This window comes from Mollisia scopiformis, assembly GCF_001500285.1.
Source record: "Mollisia scopiformis unplaced genomic scaffold LY89scaffold_10, whole genome shotgun sequence".
NCBI lineage: Eukaryota > Fungi > Ascomycota > Leotiomycetes > Helotiales > Mollisiaceae > Mollisia > Mollisia scopiformis.
This window is the reverse complement of record NW_017263590.1, coordinates 376954-393055: the sequence shown is the minus strand read 5'-3', so window position 1 is coordinate 393055 and position 16102 is coordinate 376954. Positions and strand designations below refer to the sequence as shown.

The 16102-nt window shown below is 48.8% G+C and overlaps 7 protein-coding genes across 7 annotated transcripts; 5 read left to right on the top strand and 2 right to left on the bottom strand.

Moving 5' to 3' along the window:
* Positions 1 to 599: 599 nt before the first annotated feature.
* LY89DRAFT_34711 (kinase-like protein) lies at positions 600 to 2452 on the bottom strand. The gene is made up of 2 exons (XM_018206891.1): positions 1742 to 2452; positions 600 to 1676 (listed from the first exon to the last, which is right to left on the bottom strand). The coding sequence occupies exons 1-2, from the start codon at positions 2305 to 2307 to the stop codon at positions 677 to 679; spliced, it is 1566 nt and encodes a 521-aa protein (XP_018072353.1). The 5' UTR covers positions 2308 to 2452; the 3' UTR covers positions 600 to 676.
* Positions 2453 to 2598: 146 nt separating this feature from the next.
* Positions 2599 to 3333, top strand: LY89DRAFT_732697 (uncharacterized protein; the record flags this gene model as incomplete). The annotated part of the gene is made up of 1 exon (XM_018219719.1): positions 2599 to 3333. One exon carries the CDS (start codon positions 2599 to 2601, stop codon positions 3331 to 3333), a length of 735 nt encoding a protein of 244 aa, XP_018072352.1.
* A 39-nt stretch (positions 3334 to 3372) lies between these two features.
* On the top strand, positions 3373 to 4752 carry LY89DRAFT_34672 (uncharacterized protein). Its single transcript, XM_018206886.1, has 4 exons — positions 3373 to 3813; positions 3863 to 4005; positions 4056 to 4294; positions 4344 to 4752. The coding sequence occupies exons 1-4, from the start codon at positions 3420 to 3422 to the stop codon at positions 4450 to 4452; spliced, it is 885 nt and encodes a 294-aa protein (XP_018072351.1). The 5' UTR covers positions 3373 to 3419; the 3' UTR covers positions 4453 to 4752.
* A 900-nt stretch (positions 4753 to 5652) lies between these two features.
* LY89DRAFT_34681 (uncharacterized protein) lies at positions 5653 to 7186 on the top strand. The gene is made up of 3 exons (XM_018206887.1): positions 5653 to 6054; positions 6183 to 6937; positions 6989 to 7186. Exons 1-3 carry the CDS (start codon positions 5928 to 5930, stop codon positions 7100 to 7102), a joined length of 996 nt encoding a protein of 331 aa, XP_018072350.1. The 5' UTR covers positions 5653 to 5927; the 3' UTR covers positions 7103 to 7186.
* An 880-nt stretch (positions 7187 to 8066) lies between these two features.
* Positions 8067 to 12094, top strand: LY89DRAFT_34639 (uncharacterized protein). Its single transcript, XM_018206885.1, has 4 exons — positions 8067 to 8641; positions 8734 to 8778; positions 8835 to 11043; positions 11107 to 12094. Exons 1-4 carry the CDS (start codon positions 8459 to 8461, stop codon positions 11907 to 11909), a joined length of 3240 nt encoding a protein of 1079 aa, XP_018072349.1. The 5' UTR covers positions 8067 to 8458; the 3' UTR covers positions 11910 to 12094.
* Positions 12095 to 12889: 795 nt separating this feature from the next.
* LY89DRAFT_746036 (uncharacterized protein) lies at positions 12890 to 13580 on the bottom strand. The gene has a single exon (XM_018221084.1). It carries the CDS (start codon positions 13529 to 13531, stop codon positions 13022 to 13024), a length of 510 nt encoding a protein of 169 aa, XP_018072348.1. The 5' UTR covers positions 13532 to 13580; the 3' UTR covers positions 12890 to 13021.
* Positions 13581 to 14121: 541 nt separating this feature from the next.
* Positions 14122 to 15389, top strand: LY89DRAFT_717624 (uncharacterized protein; the record flags this gene model as incomplete). Its single annotated transcript, XM_018218362.1, has 2 exons — positions 14122 to 14488; positions 14542 to 15389. The coding sequence occupies 2 exons, from the start codon at positions 14122 to 14124 to the stop codon at positions 15387 to 15389; spliced, it is 1215 nt and encodes a 404-aa protein (XP_018072347.1).
* Between the last annotated feature and the right edge of the window lie 713 nt (positions 15390 to 16102).

Sequence of the window (16102 nt, the reverse complement as noted above, 5' to 3'; positions counted from 1 at the left end):
CCTCGGTACGCAAGATAGACGTTAAGTATCAACATTGTCAGGAAGAATGTAGACCAATGATGTGGATCGCATCAACTCCTGCTGTAATGTCGTCTCAAAGAGGAATCCAGCTTTGGCAGACTTCAGGAAATGCAAATGTATATCATATCGACAGACCATAGACACAGAGCACTGTGTTGCCTCAAATATCTATGATCCAGAAGAACACGGGATTCACGGCGGAGAAAGAATTTACTGTATAGATCTCTATCGAAAATCAGCGTCGCTCACTTCTTAATGAATCGCAAAAGGGATTTGCGAAGTCAAACTTGATGCCAGGCACTTCCCATGAGAGGGCAATCTTCTCGCCATAGTATAGCTAGAAAAAACAACGACCTGGTATCCTCAGAATCAGTTGCGTAATGCCATGCCATTTTGTATCGAGGTCAACGATTCATACAAATTGCATGAAAGCACGGAATACCATTTCCTAATATTTACACGTCCTGTCCTTCCTACCGTCATAAACATACTCAACGATTGAACCATGCTCATGGTTATGGTGCCATACTCCAAAAACAGTATGCTTACATGATGCGCACCCCATTAAAGGGCTGCTATATCTGAGTGAATATGCTTCCCGTTGAAACAAACATGTTCTGCCCCCGCGCAAGCATATAATAGCCATGTAGAGCAACTAAATCTTCTTCTTGAAGTCCTCCGCCCTCTTCGGGGTCCTCGAGTGATAGTCGTGCACTCTTGTAGCCCAGACGGGCAGCTTTTCCTTGTCGCTCATATCATCCTCACCATCGGGAAAAAGTCGATCACTTCTCCTACTAAGCTGTTGCACCATTTCCGTTGGAGTCGGTCTCTTGTTTACGTTTGATTCTGTTGCCTCCAGGATCGACTGTCGTAGGGGTTGAGAATAGTACGTTTTGATGACTTTGGGATTCCGCTGCAAACACCTGGCGTACCCAGCAACGGCAGGTGGAACGTCTGCTCGGTGTGTGTTGTCAACATGAGCAAATGCATCGCATTCGGCCAGATCGTACATGACAGTCCCCAAGGCCCAGAGATCTGATTTCACGGACGGTCTCTGGCCCCCAGGATACTTGCCTGAGAGCTGCTGGAATTGATTGGCATATGGATCGTAACATAACTCCGGAGCCCACCAGGTTGGCGTGCCAGAGATACCTCCATTCTTTTGGGAATAATCTTGATCTGGGTGTCCAGCTGGAAGGTCTTCGCATGCGAGACCAAAGTCGCTGAGAGTAACATAGCAGTACTTCCGGTTAGCAGAGGTTGTTCTTGATCTCAAGAGCACATTGTCGGGCTTGATATCTCGATGAAGAATGGATATCCATCCCTTTGCTTTTTTGTTAGGATCCTTGACAGCATCCTTCGTATAATGTAATCCACTCTGAAGGTACGCCAATGCATCACAGAGACCAATAAAGCAATGCCACAGAAATTTCTCAGGAAGATGTGGCTTATCCAGAAGACTCGCAGCGCGTTTTTCCTTGTATCTCTTCATGATATCTCCCAGGGAACCCAGATCGCAGAATTCCATCCAGACAGCGCACTTTGTCGGCGTTATGAATCCGTTGATATAGAACGTCAGAGCACCGTGTATAACGCGGTGCATGAGTTTAATCTCATTCTGGGCCATTTTGAAATTCGTCGCTCCTGTAAGAAACCTAATAGAACATCAGCAAGTTATAGATAGTCACGGATGAGTCTTCGGTTTGAAGTCAAGTTATACCTCTTTTCTACAAATAGAGTTGGTGCGCCTTTCAACCTTACAACGTACACGCCCCCATTCATTCCGCCAATTTCACCACCCGCGTCAATAGCGTGAAGATATTCATATGCATCAGAGATATCTTTTTGGCCGATTTCCGCTCTCCTGAAGTCCTGTATCTTGTCCCCTTTTACCAGCTTCCGTTTGAGGCCAATAACGTCGAAAATATTGTTTTGAGCTATGTCGTTAGATTTGTGGAATTTAGACACACTTGTATTATCCGCTTTAATGGATTCCGGACGAAGTCGAGGGTCTGCAACGTAGAATTTTCGGCTTCTCTTGTTAAAGTAGCGCGGTACTCTGCGTCCAGTCTTTGTCATTGTACACAATCTGACGGTCCAGTTCTTTGGTAGAGGACCCAGGTTCGGATGGGTTGTTGTGCTGACGCCTGTTTCTAGGTTGTAATACTCAATGTAATCACCACTTCTCTCCTTCTTCCAACGTATACCCCATGTCTGAGGCAACTTGGCGAATTCAGCAGGAAGTGCCTTTCTCCAGGCTTGCTGTTCTTCGAAATTGCTAGGCATTCTCAGGAAAAGCGTAATGTATTTGGTTGTGTTTGTAAGTGCACGAGTATAAAATTTCGTGTGAAGGAGGCGGGAGAGGACATGATTGTTCGACGATCATTCAGGTGCCACCAATGAATCATTTGGCTGACCCCTGGCTCTTCCGCACAGAATAGAACGACTGTGAATCACATCTTGCCACATGGGAATTAAGTCCAAACAATCAGATTCGTCAATCATCGCGTGAAACTCTTAAACTCGCATACATCTCGCCCGCATACATAGCTCACATAAATCTCGCTCGCATACATCATGGCCAATATGCAGCGACCAGTTCGGCAGCGCGGTGAGCTCTTCCGCCAGCGAGGCATCTTCTTGCCATCAATATCGACAACAGCGCCAATCAAGCGTCATCAACACATCTCTCAACAACTCGAATATTCACAAGACGAACGTCAACAAAACGAAGCCCAACAAGTAGCTCAAGAAACAAGACGAAGATCAAATCACACATCCAACGAACTCACGATGTCGGTACCCGAGTCGCGAGCTTCAAGCCTGGAACAATACCAGGAGTTTTTCAACAATCGCCTGCTGAGGCAATGTCTGGACCCAAGATACTTTGTTCCTGGGCCCTTTCTAAGGGAACTGGACGATAACGACCCATACGAATGTACGGGAGAGGCTTTGTACAAGAAGTTGTTCAAAGAAACCCGCTACAAAGTTTCGTACTTTGAGAAGGGTGGCAGGCGCCCGGCCCAGGTCACAGAGTTCTGGGATGGAGTCAGAGAATCTCTCCAGGATGGTGATTCTGAGCAGTACCAAGATTGGCCTCCAGAGGACGAAGAGCTTGTTCCAACAGAGCAAGCCAGAAAGCATAAGTATAAAGTTACGGCCAAAGGACCGACAAGGTGGAAGCCAAATGTCAGGGAAGATTGGAAGAAGAATGCCGAATATATGAAATATGTGAGAGGTTATTTGATGGAGAAGAAGAGAAGCGGGATATTAGGTCTGGACGCACGGACCACTCTGGGGCCCATGCTGTAACGGCAAGTTCCGTCCGCTCCTGCTGTTAACACATCTGCACCAGCACAAGCAGCGCTCCCCAAAGACTTCAAACGCTTCTACGAAAAATGGATCCCTTCTCTACGGAAGGAGAGTTGATGAACCTCCAAAATTACTTCTACCAAGGCCAATACCAAGAAGCCATCGATTTTGACACCGCCGGTCTGTCCCCTGAGAACAAGCTCCCTGCTCGAGTCCTCTCCCTCCGCGCGCAGATCGCCTTGGGCCAAGCAGAAGATGTTATCGCAGATGTACAAGGAGAGAAAGATGTAGAATTAGTTGCCGTTGGCGCGCTGGCAGAGCTTGCGGCAGGGAACGAGAGCAAGGCTTTGAAGATAGCGGAGAAATTGTCTACGGAGTCTGGGGATAATGGTGCTGTTCAAGTTCTGGCTGGTATAGTCTTACAGGCTGCTGGCAAAAGCGAGGAGGCGCTGGCTCTACTTTCGAATCACCAGGGAAATTGTGCGTATATTCATTACATTGTAATGACTGAAGCTGACCAGATCCACAGTGGAGGCTGTTGCGTTAATCGTCCAGATCCACCTCGAGCAGAATCGCACGGATCTTGCCATTAAAGAGGTTTCAGCTGCGCGAAGTTGGGCACAAGATAGTCTTCTTGTCAATCTGGCAGAGTCATGGGTTGGCATGAGAGTGGTACGCATAGGGATATACTTGGGCACGAGCAATTACTAACCAGCACGCAGGGTGGAGAGAGGTACCAACAAGGATTCTACGTCTTCGAAGAGCTTGCGCAGGCCCCTTCTACATCTTCGACACAAAGCCTTATCTCACAAGCTGTTGCCGAAATCCATCTTGGCAGATTAGATGAAGCTGAGGCCGCTCTTCAACAAGCATTGTCCAAAGAACCAAAGAACGCAGAAGCCATCGCCAATAGCCTTGTATTGAATATTATTGCAGGAAAGGATGCAAAGCAGTTGACAAGGTAGGTCCACCAGACTTCTGATCTGGAAGTCCATTAACGTTCTGTCCAGTGAACTTCAAAGCGTCGCACCAAACCACCACTTCCTCGTTGATCTCCAAGAAAAGTCGGAATTATTCGACAAAGCGGCTACCAAGTACTCGGCCAAAGTTACAGCATAATATCCGTTGATGGATCACATGGCGTATTGGGAGGGGCATAGTCTGTGCGATGCAATTAGGGGTACAAAATGGCAAAATCGAAGCATTTCATGACCGACCAATCACCTTCTCCAAGTGCAAGAGAATCCCACTTATGCTTTGCAGCGGCTCTTTCGGTCGGATTAAGCTAATGCTCCGGGAATCACAAAAGCCTCAGTATGCACATTGACATCACCGGCTGATTGCGCCGAGTAATTGAATGCAGACTCATTTACAGCCCCAATGTCTCCCTTTGAGGGTCTGAGGGTTCAAGTGAAGGAGCCGTGATGCATAGTGACGCCGATTTGCAGCAATGCTGACGGAATATAAGGCCTTCCCCACGATCCTTCCCAGGGTTTGAACAAGAAGCCATATCAAGATAGCCGCTGGGTAGACCTCTCACCGACAGACTGACGCGCGCCGACTTCCTCCAACGACCTTGTCGAATTTGGTTCAAGCATTTATCCCGCTTCCTCCTAACCTCGACTCGACTAGTCAGGTAACGTATCGCTAGAGTGAGCGACCTGCCAATGCATCATGAGTTTCAAGGGCAAGTAAGAAGCCGTCTTTCTCACCCGTGAGATGTTTACGAGGGACTTGAGGAAGCAGAGATATCGGCATCTCTGTTACACGAAAACGGCTCTCACGCTGCTTCATGACATCACCCACACGGGTATCAGCACCCTTCATGACTTTCGTCTCACAACAATCAACAGGCGAAATGAACTTCTTGATTCCATCGTGAGATTCTCCTGTTACCAACAGGAACATTTCTTGGCAGTCTCGTTTTTTCCCCTTATCGTCGTTCAACATCTTTGCACTGCCCCTCCACACCAAAGTGTTGTTGCCCCACTTCTAGCGAGCAGCACATGCCTGGACAAGGTCCTAAGCACACTTCCATCATAGTCTCTCCTGTCTAGCAAATTCTTCGGCCAACGACGGTGCGAGTAAGTGCTCACGGCATCCAATCACACAGCGTCAAAAATCTATACGGCAAAGATCAGCGCAGATGCTTGACACAAACTAGTCAAGTTCAGGTCCGATGGGAGTCGAGAATTCGATCCTCAAGCAGAGCCCGCATTATTTGCCCATGCAGGTGGGATGGGAATGCGGGCGTTGCATCCCCCACCACTGACCGCCAGCCAGTCCTGGAGCATGAAGTGTTTGGTACTACAGTACCCGTTATCATCGTGAACGAAGGGACGCCTCTGCCGTTGGCTGGACTTCAAGCACGTTTATGTAGTGTCCTTGTCATGGAGTCTGGAGAAGATAATAAAAGGCGTCTGACACCCTCTTGACAAGTTTTACTTCTTTCATATTTCCCAAGAACACAATACAACAAGAACGAACTCCTTCCATTTAGCAGTTCCAGTACACGTTTCCACTTTTGCATATCCACTTCGTCTCCATACATACAAACATCATCTGTTTGCCACCAGCGAGAATTTTATTTCAAGATGCCTGCTGCTATCACTCCTCCCGCGGTCCCTATGGCCAAAGATCTTACTGTTCCAAGAACGAGCATGATGCAGACTCAGAATAAAGAGATGTTGAATACCAAGCGGAAGATCATCTGTTTCTCAGGTACGTGCTGTTGATCATGTCGATCACTTCTCTCCTCCCACTTTCCTGAACAGGAAACCATTCCTCCCCTCCAAACCCTCACCGCACTGTGCTGCCTCAGCAAAAATGGCTGTTAACATCGATCCCAGATTTTGACGGCACGATCTTCATGCAAGACACCGGCCACATTCTCTTCGATGCCCACGGCTGCGGCTCCAAACGCCGCGAAGTCCTCGACGAGCAAATCAAAACCGGCGAGCGCTCGTTCCGCGAAGTCTCAGAAGAAATGTGGGGATCCCTCAACGTCCCCTTCGAAGACGGTTTCGAAGTCATGGAGCAAACACTCGAAATCGACCCCGACTTCCAGGAATTCCACAAATTCTGCATCGCGAACAAGATCCCATTTAACGTTATCAGCGCTGGTCTCAAGCCAATCTTGAGGAAGGTGCTGGATACGTTTTTGGGCGAGGAGGAGGCGAGTCATATTGATATCGTGGCGAACGATGCGGAGATCAAGGAGGATGGAAGTCAATGGAAGCCAGTCTGGCGCCATGACACGGAGCTGGGACACGACAAGGCGCTTTCGATCACGGAAGCGAGAGCCGCTGCTCACCTTGAGTGCGAGGATGGCACGATTCCGCTGATTGTGTTCATCGGTGATGGCGTCTCTGATCTTCCTGCTGCGCGACAGGCGGATGTCCTGTTTGCGAGGAGGGGATTGAGGCTCGAGGAGTATTGTGTCGAGAATAAGATCCCGTATATTGCGTTTGATACTTTTGCCGATATTCAGAGGGAGGTAAGCAAGATTATGGTGGAGGATGAGAAGAAGACGGCTGGGAAGGGTATGCCCGCCAGGTACAATCCCAGAGCCAATCTGTGGAGAAGGGTTTCCAGTCAGAACGCTGTAAGTGACGTTCTATTCTCGAGTCGTGATCGACAGCTAATTGGAAAACAGGTTCCGATGTATGTCGCTGCCACGCCATCAAAAGAGGAGAAGATGTTCTTGTGGCCCAACGCTTTCTCGGATTATCAACCCAAGCAGAAGATCACGGAAGGTGTTGCTGCTTAGACTTAATTTTTACTTCCGAATTGTCTTTTATACCAACCTTTTTTCTTTAGTCACTACTTGTTAGGTTGGCATTGCGGAGGCGTTTTGCTTTTTGCAGGAAAATACAATACTGTACCAGGCAACAATAGCAGGCAAAGGGATAAGGGAGTTTTCTTCATGGTTTATATTTCAGATGAGATGAGATGAGATAAGATCATAAACAGAACCTAGAGATAGATTATTAATGAAGTCAATGGTCTCTAAACTCAACGTTGTCTTCTTGAATGTGAGATCTGATCAAGTACAAGTACATGTAACAGAATGCCTCAGCCAAGGCATTATGGCCTCAACTCATCTCGCCAACTGTTCTAATAATATAATCGAGCCTACATTGCAATCAGTACGCCTTTCAGTAGCTGAACCTCGATGCACAGTACATGACAATTGTCGAGTTGCATTGTTTGCTCCGTACAGGCAGTAGGGAGACTGCAAAGAGTCTCGTGGCCATGTCGTCTCACAGCAATCGTTGCAAACACATACTGTGCCCAGACTCCCTGTCGCAATGTATCCAGAACACGAATGAACTAATTTGAAGCATCGCGAATATCCCTCGGATTTTACGATTACAATACGAAGACGGCACGAGGCATAAAGCAAACGATCGAAGCTAGACTCTCCGTGCTTCCGCCTTCCGTACGATATCCACAGCAGAAACCATAGAAAGTGATACGATCTGATCTAGGCAACCTAACTCTATCGTCCCGTATTTTCCGTCCGATAACTGCGCATTGCTGTATCCCTTTTTACGTTGTGGAGGAAGAGGCACAAGGTTGATATCCTCTCAGCCACACTGCAACAATCAACCAAAGAGGTCTTCTCTCCCTGTCTTGACCTCACAAATAGAAGAAGAAAAACAAGTCTCACTCTGCAACACCTTCCAATGTTGAACTGGACCGTTTATTAAAGGCTCAAGCTCTCTGTCTCAGTTCACTCCTTTCCCAGTCCCAAACCTAAGAAAACCCCGCACCGAGCCGAATCCCTGAGCAGCAGTGAGCTCAGCCAAGACCCCCGACCTCTGCTGCTTTGCTTTGCATTGCTTCAGTTCCCATTTCGCAATTGCATGCAGATCCAAGACCCAACCAACGAAACACTTCGACCCCGCCAAGCCCTCTCAGCCCTTTGCTTGGAGCTGAAAGCAGTTGCATTGCGAGCGCCAAAAAACCCAAGCTGTCCTCAAGAGTTGGAGTGAAGGAAGACCAGAAAACCTGCAGGTGGTGTCTTGCCAAGACAATACCACCTAACCTGCCTTACATACATACAGAAGGAACCGGGGATAAAGTATATTAGAAGGGCAACACCAACTCCTCCACCACCACCATGGTGCGTATCCCGCTTCCGAATCGACTCAAGTCCTATGGTGGAAATAGCAACAATCCCTCGCGGAGCACGAGTCCGAATCCTAATACGCACACAAATCACACTATGAAGAGGACAAATACGGGGGAGGGCCCTGACGCGGCGAAGATTACGGGGTTGATGCTCAAGGTTGTTTGTTTGAAGGTGAGGAGACCTGCTCTACACTTTGCTGAAGGGATGGACGGATGGCAGATTGAGAGATTAGTACGGAACACTGACAGATAGGATACTCACAGGCCCGAAATCTCGCGGCGAAAGATAGAGGAGGGACCAGCGATCCAGTGAGTATCCACGCAAGCAGAAGCCAGAAGCAACAGCAGTAGCTGAACGCAAGCAGTACCTCGTCCTCACGCTGGGCGATTCTCGCAACGCGACGCAATCGGTGCCCAAAACATTGAATCCGGAATGGAACGTCACGATGCAGATGCCCATCTCGGGCGTCAACAGCCTGCTCCTCGATTGCGTGTGTTGGGACAAGGATCGCTTTGGCAAAGACTATCTCGGCGAGTTTGACCTGGCGCTCGAGGATATCTTCGCGGGTGAATTGACGGAGGTTCCGCCACAGTGGTTTCCGTTGAGGAGTAAGAGGCCTGGAGGAAAGAAAAGTAGTAATGTGTCAGGGGAGGTACAGCTTGCGTTTACGCTCTACGATACTACGGCTCTAGGATGTCCTCCTGCGGCTGTGCTGGACAAGTTTAGGACGTTGGCGGGAGTGGTGGATTTGGGTGAGGTTGGGACGCCCACGAAGCAGCTCAGTCGTACAGGTACAGATGGGGCTGGAGATGAAGACGAAGAGTATCTTGATGAGGATGAGGAGCCGAGCGATGAGACGGATGATCCTACGAAGCCGGAGAACGTCGAGAAGAGAAGACGGAAAATCAGACTACGGGGTCTGCGAAAGAAGAAACACCAGAATGCATACGAATTCACGGGTGGTAGTGAGGTTGTGGGTATTGTGTTCCTCGAGATTGGCAAGATTACAGATCTGCCACCCGAACGAAACATGACGAGGACGTCTTTCGATATGGATCCCTTCGTAGTGGCTTCGCTGGGAAAGAAGACGTACCGGACACGAGTCATTCGACACAATCTCAACCCAATTTTCAATGAGAAGATGATTTTCCAGGTCTTGAGACATGAGTTGGGATACTCGCTATCTTTCACGGTCATCGATAGGGATAAGTTGACAGGCAATGACTTTATTGCTTCTACGAGTGTGCCGTTGAAGGATATTACGGATACGGCCCCTGATGCAGCTCCAGAGACTGGTCTCTACTCGTTGAAGGAACCTCCGGATCCAAGCGCTTTTCCTCCGCAACCGAACAGGTCGAGATTTAAGCTTCCACTGTCAAGATCATCCTCGTCTCAGAGCTTAAACAAGTTAAACCGACCAGGTATGCAATCGAAGAACTCCAGCCAGAATATACCTGCGGCAAGCCTTTCAGCAAGCCCTCCACCTTCTGGTGCAAATACGCCTCTCATTGCCCCAACGAGTAATCCGTACAGTGGACTCCAACCTGGCGACACTCTTCCTCTGCCCAATGCTGTAGACGACGGCGATGGATTCAATGGCCAAGGCGATCCAGATCTACATGCTTTCACCATCCCGTTGAAGCTCAAGAATGCCGAAAAGTGGGAAGAGAAGCATAGCCCGCAACTTTACATGAAGGCCAAATATGTTCCATACCCCGCACTTCGGCAGCAATTCTGGAGATCAATGCTCAGACAATACGACACTGATGAGAGTGGACGGATTAGCAAGGTTGAGCTGACTACTATGCTTGATACTCTTGGCTCTACTTTGAAGGAGTCGACGATTGACAGTTTCTTCCATCGTTTCCCGCATACTTCTGCCAGTGGCGAAGAGACTTCTGGCGACTTGACTTTCGACGAAGCGGTTATATGCTTGGAAGAGCAGCTTATCGAGAAGTCGAAACCTCAGACGATGGGTGATCGTGTGCGGAACTTGATGCCGGATTCTGCAGCCGTGAAGAGTCATATTCCTACTCAGCTTGGAGGGACTTCGACTGCCCTTTCTTCCAATACAGCGGAAACTGGACCTTCAGTCAATGCGACAGCAGTAGACCAATCTCAATTGGGTGTGGAAGCACAGTCTGTCGACGAGTTGAACACTCCAGGCGAGGAAGGCGATTTGTTGGATCGAGACGATCTCAATGATAAGGGTGAAGAGCATGTGGTTGAGATCAGAGAATGTCCAATCTGTCATCAGCCACGACTCAACAAGCGTTCTGATACTGATATCATCACTCACATTGCGACTTGCGCAAGCCAGGATTGGCGACAAGTCAACAATATCGTCATGGCTGGCTTTGTAACATCAAGTCAAGCTCAACGAAAATGGTACTCTAAGGTTATCACCAAGATCTCCTACGGTGGCTATAAGCTTGGTGCCAATTCTGCGAACATTCTTGTGCAAGATCGGATCACTGGCCAGATCAACGAGGAGCGCATGAGTGTCTACGTGAGATTGGGCATTCGACTGCTATATAAGGGATTGAAATCTAAGGATATGGAGAATAAGAGAAGTATGTCGGCTGATTTCGATCATGCTTGCTTTCGTTCCAAATACAATTACTGACAAGCCACAGTTCGAAAACTGCTCAGAGGTCTCTCATTCAAGCAAGGAGTCAAATATGACGACCCAGCATCGAAAGCCGAAATCCAGAAGTTTGTCAACTTCCATCAACTCGATATGTCTGAAGTCCTGTTGCCAATGGAGCAATTCAAGAATTTCAACCAATTCTTCTACCGTCAATTGAAACCCGATGCTCGTCCTTGCTCTGCGCCGGATAACCCACGTATCATCGTCTCGCCGGCAGACTGTAGGTCGGTTGTCTTCAATCGCATGGACGAAGCGACAAAAATCTGGGTCAAAGGTCGAGAGTTCAGTATTGGACGACTTCTAGGGAAAGCCTATCCTGAGGACGCGGAACGGTATAGGAATGGTGCGTTGGGTATCTTCAGACTTGCGCCGCAGGACTACCATCGTTTCCATATTCCCGTCGATGGAGTGATGGGTACGCCGAAGACTATCGAAGGAGAGTATTACACCGTGAATCCGATGGCTATTCGTTCTGCGCTCGATGTGTACGGTGAGAATATCAGGGTTGTGATTCCCATCGACTCGGTGGCTCATGGCAGAGTGATGGTCATTTGTGTCGGTGCTATGATGGTTGGTAGCACCGTCATCACAAGAAAACCCGGAGAGAACGTGAAGAGAGCAGAGGAATTGGGATACTTCAAATTTGGTGGAAGTACGATCTTAGTTCTTTTCGAGGAAGGAAGTATGAAGTTCGATGATGATCTCGTAGATAATTCGATCGGGGCTCTTGAGACTTTGGTAAGCCTTTTCTCCCTACCTTCATCCCGCCCAAAGCTCACAAATATATAGTTGCGAGTCGGCATGTCGATAGGCCATCATCCTTCGCAAGGCCAACATACACCAGACATGCGAAAGAAAGACGAGGATATCACCGAGAAGGAGAAAGCGGAAGCGAAGCGCAGAATCGAGGGGAGTCTGGCGCCCGAATCGCAGGGTAGTGCGCCGATGGCTTAGAGATGAGATGAGATGAGATTGTTCCAACGAAGTGTTCTGTTGGACTTTTGTGTGCTGTTGCATATTGTTGCCTGGAAGGCATGGGTGATGACGGTGCATAAGTGGTGGCCTGGAACTGGGAATCGGAGAAGAAAAAAATAACAGTGGTATACATGGTATGGTAGAGGACGGTAGATGGGGATCTGATATGACTGATACGAACGAATGGATGAAAGAAAGATAAGAACCATAGCCCCTTTCGGCACTTTTACTTTTATTGTACTGTCTGCAATTCTCAGATCTCAATGTTATCTTCCCAAAGTTGAGGATATCAATCGGCTACAGTACATTCATGCGGTACCCAATCACGCATACATTAGCTGACGGTCATGACTCTCACGGCAAGCGAACTCGCCAGTCGCGAATTCCTTTCTGCCTCACTTGCCCCCACTTTTTTCTTTCGGAAGCGAACCCCTGATTGGCGGGCGAATATTGGCGCGGCTTATGTTTTGTGTTTGATGTTGCAGTTGGTGCCTTGAGTCATACTGTAGGAGGGTGGTGAGTGAATTGAGTTTTTTGTGCATGAGTGATGGCTTAGGGGTTGCTGCCTGGATTGGGTTTGAGGATTGATTGATTGCGTGTGGGTGAAGGGTGTGCAGGTGAGGTGAGGATATATATGCAGCCTCCATCCTGTTTGCCTCAGTCCGTCCTTTGGTTTCGTTCTTTTTTGAAGAATAATTTATACATCAATCGACGGAGGAGAGCCAAAGTATTAACTGCCTGCCTCGGTACATCATTCCTCCCTCCCCTCTTTACTCAAACAAACAAAACCAACAATGTATTCATCAACCATCGTCCTCCTCCTCCTCACCAGCACCGCGCTCGCGCTCCCCTCCCAACCAACCAACGATCCAGAAGGCGACCCCTCCACCTATGGAGATATACTGCCCTCCTCCTCAGACTCAAATTCAGATGGCAAACCAATAACCTACAACGATAAAGGACAGATCGCAGCGGCGATCATTGCGATTTTGGTGTTGCTGGGGATTATCGGCACGGGGGTTTGGTGGTTGAGGAGGAAGGTGGGGAGGGTTGATGGAGAAAATGGGGGAAACAGGGGAAGGAGGGGGTGGGGATGGCCTGGTGCTAGGGGGGTAGGAGGTAGAGGGAAGGGGAATGGAGAGGGGGAGGAGTGGAAGAGGGGTGGGAAGTGGGAGGAGTTGAGATGAGATGGTGGAAGGGATTGGATGTCGAGGGAGATGGGGAGGATGCCAAAGCAAACGATGGGAATCCTGCTCAGTGGAGCCGATGGAAGGTTGATTGGTGATGGAGTTTGGAGTTTGATGGTTGGGGTATCTTCTTGCGCATACCAATGTTGTCTCAGGAAGTCGGCTTGTAGATGACAGTTTGTTCCTGTTGTTGTCAATATGGAAAGCCATATTTGTGAATGCGCTTTCTTGTTCTTCGTTTTTGTTCATAGCGAGTCTGATTCATAGACCCGGGTATGGCAACATCTCGATCTCCAGCCAACAATAAATCTTCATTTGATGTAATATTTTTGTTATAGGTAGTTGACCTAGCCGCAGAGGCATCAGTTATTTATCGTTGTAGCTTTCGCCTAGAGAATGCGCGAAGCGCATTCTCAAATGAGTTACTACGGTACTAGTTTGCGCCTCTTCGGTATCCCATTGGCCGCTATTTATATATCCCGGTATTCATAACCCATTCTATCAAAAAATAAACTTTCTAGCACTCACACGCACAGGGAAAAAGCGAGTAGTCCTCCAATTTCCAAAGGCCTAGGCACGGTGCCAGGTGGCACCAACGCCGTCCAAAAGCCTCATTTTCAGCCTCACCATGGATGTTCAACTACGCACCTCTCCTAGCCTACCAATCTTATGCAATAGCAGGGGCTAGGCCTCTGGAATCCCATGTGGTCGATGGCCTGTAGCTAAGCTAGAATGCAAGCCTGGGACATAAGAGGAGAACGATCGTACTGTCCATAAGTTCTAATCACCGAAACCTCTCTACGTGCGCTTAGCTCGTCTGTCTGTCTTGCATAGCCGAAATGGCTTTTAACGGGAACATAACCCTTCCTGCGGGAGCCACCAGCCACGGCCAGCCTGACTTGCTCTGCTTACCGACGAAATGGACAGACATCGTCGTCTTTTTCATGGGCAACTATGTAGCTCATGCTGCGACGATCAGATTAGAACCCAGCACCAGCATCGTCAACACTGTCCTCGCAATTGTCCTTGCTCTATTGATTCCCATCTCCGGCGTCAAGAGGGGTATCAAAGGTATTATGAGCTTTGCTAAGTTTGGGAAAACGGATTTGCAGGTAGCAGCCCGAGCAGGGGCTCTGTGTCAAGTCATCCAAACGGACATGCAAGCTCGGTCGTTCAGAGAACAACTCTTAACAGCCTTCGACCATGGTAAAGATTCCTGTCTCACGTTACTTGCTTGCTTCCTACTGACCTGAGCCCAGGCTCCATCTTCGCCGGGAAAATCCACAGCAGATACCGCCTTCCAGACGGCTATGGATTTGCCACCGTACCCTGGAACTCGAAGTTCCAAAACGACGATGCTCCAGCAGCGCAGCAAATCACCCTCGCGGCGAACTACAACATCGTCTCCATCCTCGTTGCGCTGGCGCAACTGGCGTTTGCTGTCGCCACGATATACCGAAGTCGCGGAGACCAGATCACTCAATACGGGTACGCAGCGTTCGGGCTAACCGTCACGCAATACGCCGCCATGTCGCTGGTCAACCTGCTCGGCAACCTGGTCTGCCCGCAATACACGTCCATCTACCTGGTCCGCAGCACCGCCATGACCGACGCAGAAGCCGAGCCGGGCGCGAACGCCTTTTTCGAAGGCGTAGTGGGAACACTGCTCGAGGATGAAATCCAAGCCGACGAAGCGGAACGCCGCGCGTCGGCGGCTCTCCTGCGGCCGCCGAAGTCGACGTGGGCGCGGATAGGGAATATGCTCAACCTGCGGAAGATTCAGACGCTTGATCTGCTGCTGCTGCCGGTTTCATGGATGCCGACGGCCGTCTCGGTGGCGATCATCTACGGGCTGTCGCGGTTCGAGGAGGGCTCGAGCACGTTTGGGCAGAGGGCTGCGACGATGGGGTGGCTTGCGATGGGGAGTTGGGCGGGGGCCCTTGGTGGGTGGAGGGGTAATCTGGAGAGGGATATGTCGCGGAGGAAGATCTATTCGGGATATCTGTTAGAGTTAGCCATTTCGCTGGTTTCTTCTGTGCCTTCTGTTGCTGGGTATATAGTTGTTGCAGGGATGCTGGAACAGTATGGAATTTGCTCGCACGTATGATGCATGGACGAGAAATTCTCACCAGAGCGTTCAGGCCTCTGCTTGGAACGTTCCAAAGCACTTCTGAAAAGCAGAAAAGTTTCGAGGAGAGCAGATTTAAGTCTTTTATTTTACTTACTTTACTTTAGCGAATCTTTCCCCCTTATATACAAGGAATACTGTCTACGAGAACAAAATCCAACGATTTATGCTGTATATTCGTCACCTTCGAGGAGAAGGAGAAAGGGGTGATAATGAATACTCATTCGTATTGGAGGTAGAGCTAGCTAGCTAAGTCTTTAACTTACGTATAGTTTCTTTTATAGTAGACTACTCGTTGCAAATTACTCACGTCAAGTACTAGGGCCGTGAGCAGAGCAGGGGGAAAGCCAGTTAAAGTTGTTAAACGCGCTTTTTGTTAAAAAGCAAAACTAAATTAAAGGATGGTGGTAAGTGGGAATTCGAAAATTTTGCATGTAATAAAGAAGATAAATATCTTCAAAATACTCTCCTTTCCACAATAGATGTCTGGTGGGGAAGGTAACGCTAAGACTACTATTACCAGCTTCGGCTCATCCTTCATAAAAACGCGTGCAACCAACAACATAATCCGTCCATCCCATCTCTCTCCCTCGACACAACATGGCTATGGCAAGTGCCTAGCATCATGTAATTTTGCAATTCACAAAGAAGTGGGCGAGCCTTATCTCCAGTGGAGATCTATACAGAAACTT

Excerpts from the sequence above, each read along its gene's own strand:
- LY89DRAFT_34711 (XM_018206891.1), bottom strand. The coding sequence starts at position 2,307 with ATGCCTAGCAATTTCGAAGAACAGCAAGCCTGGAGAAAGGCACTTCCT. Across the intron at positions 1,677-1,741 it reads ACTCTATTTGTAGAAAAGAG|GTTTCTTACAGGAGCGACGA; the intron begins GTATAACTTGAC and ends ATGTTCTATTAG.
- LY89DRAFT_34672 (XM_018206886.1), top strand. The coding sequence starts at position 3,420 with ATGGATCCCTTCTCTACGGAAGGAGAGTTGATGAACCTCCAAAATTAC. Across the intron at positions 3,814-3,862 it reads TTCGAATCACCAGGGAAATT|TGGAGGCTGTTGCGTTAATC; the intron begins GTGCGTATATTC and ends CCAGATCCACAG. Across the intron at positions 4,295-4,343 it reads GATGCAAAGCAGTTGACAAG|TGAACTTCAAAGCGTCGCAC; the intron begins GTAGGTCCACCA and ends CGTTCTGTCCAG.
- LY89DRAFT_34681 (XM_018206887.1), top strand. The coding sequence starts at position 5,928 with ATGCCTGCTGCTATCACTCCTCCCGCGGTCCCTATGGCCAAAGATCTT. Across the intron at positions 6,055-6,182 it reads GAAGATCATCTGTTTCTCAG|ATTTTGACGGCACGATCTTC; the intron begins GTACGTGCTGTT and ends CATCGATCCCAG. Across the intron at positions 6,938-6,988 it reads GGGTTTCCAGTCAGAACGCT|GTTCCGATGTATGTCGCTGC; the intron begins GTAAGTGACGTT and ends ATTGGAAAACAG.
- LY89DRAFT_34639 (XM_018206885.1), top strand. The coding sequence starts at position 8,459 with ATGGTGCGTATCCCGCTTCCGAATCGACTCAAGTCCTATGGTGGAAAT. Across the intron at positions 8,779-8,834 it reads GAGGAGGGACCAGCGATCCA|TACCTCGTCCTCACGCTGGG; the intron begins GTGAGTATCCAC and ends GAACGCAAGCAG. Across the intron at positions 11,044-11,106 it reads GGATATGGAGAATAAGAGAA|TTCGAAAACTGCTCAGAGGT; the intron begins GTATGTCGGCTG and ends GACAAGCCACAG.
- LY89DRAFT_746036 (XM_018221084.1), bottom strand. The coding sequence starts at position 13,531 with ATGAACAAAAACGAAGAACAAGAAAGCGCATTCACAAATATGGCTTTC.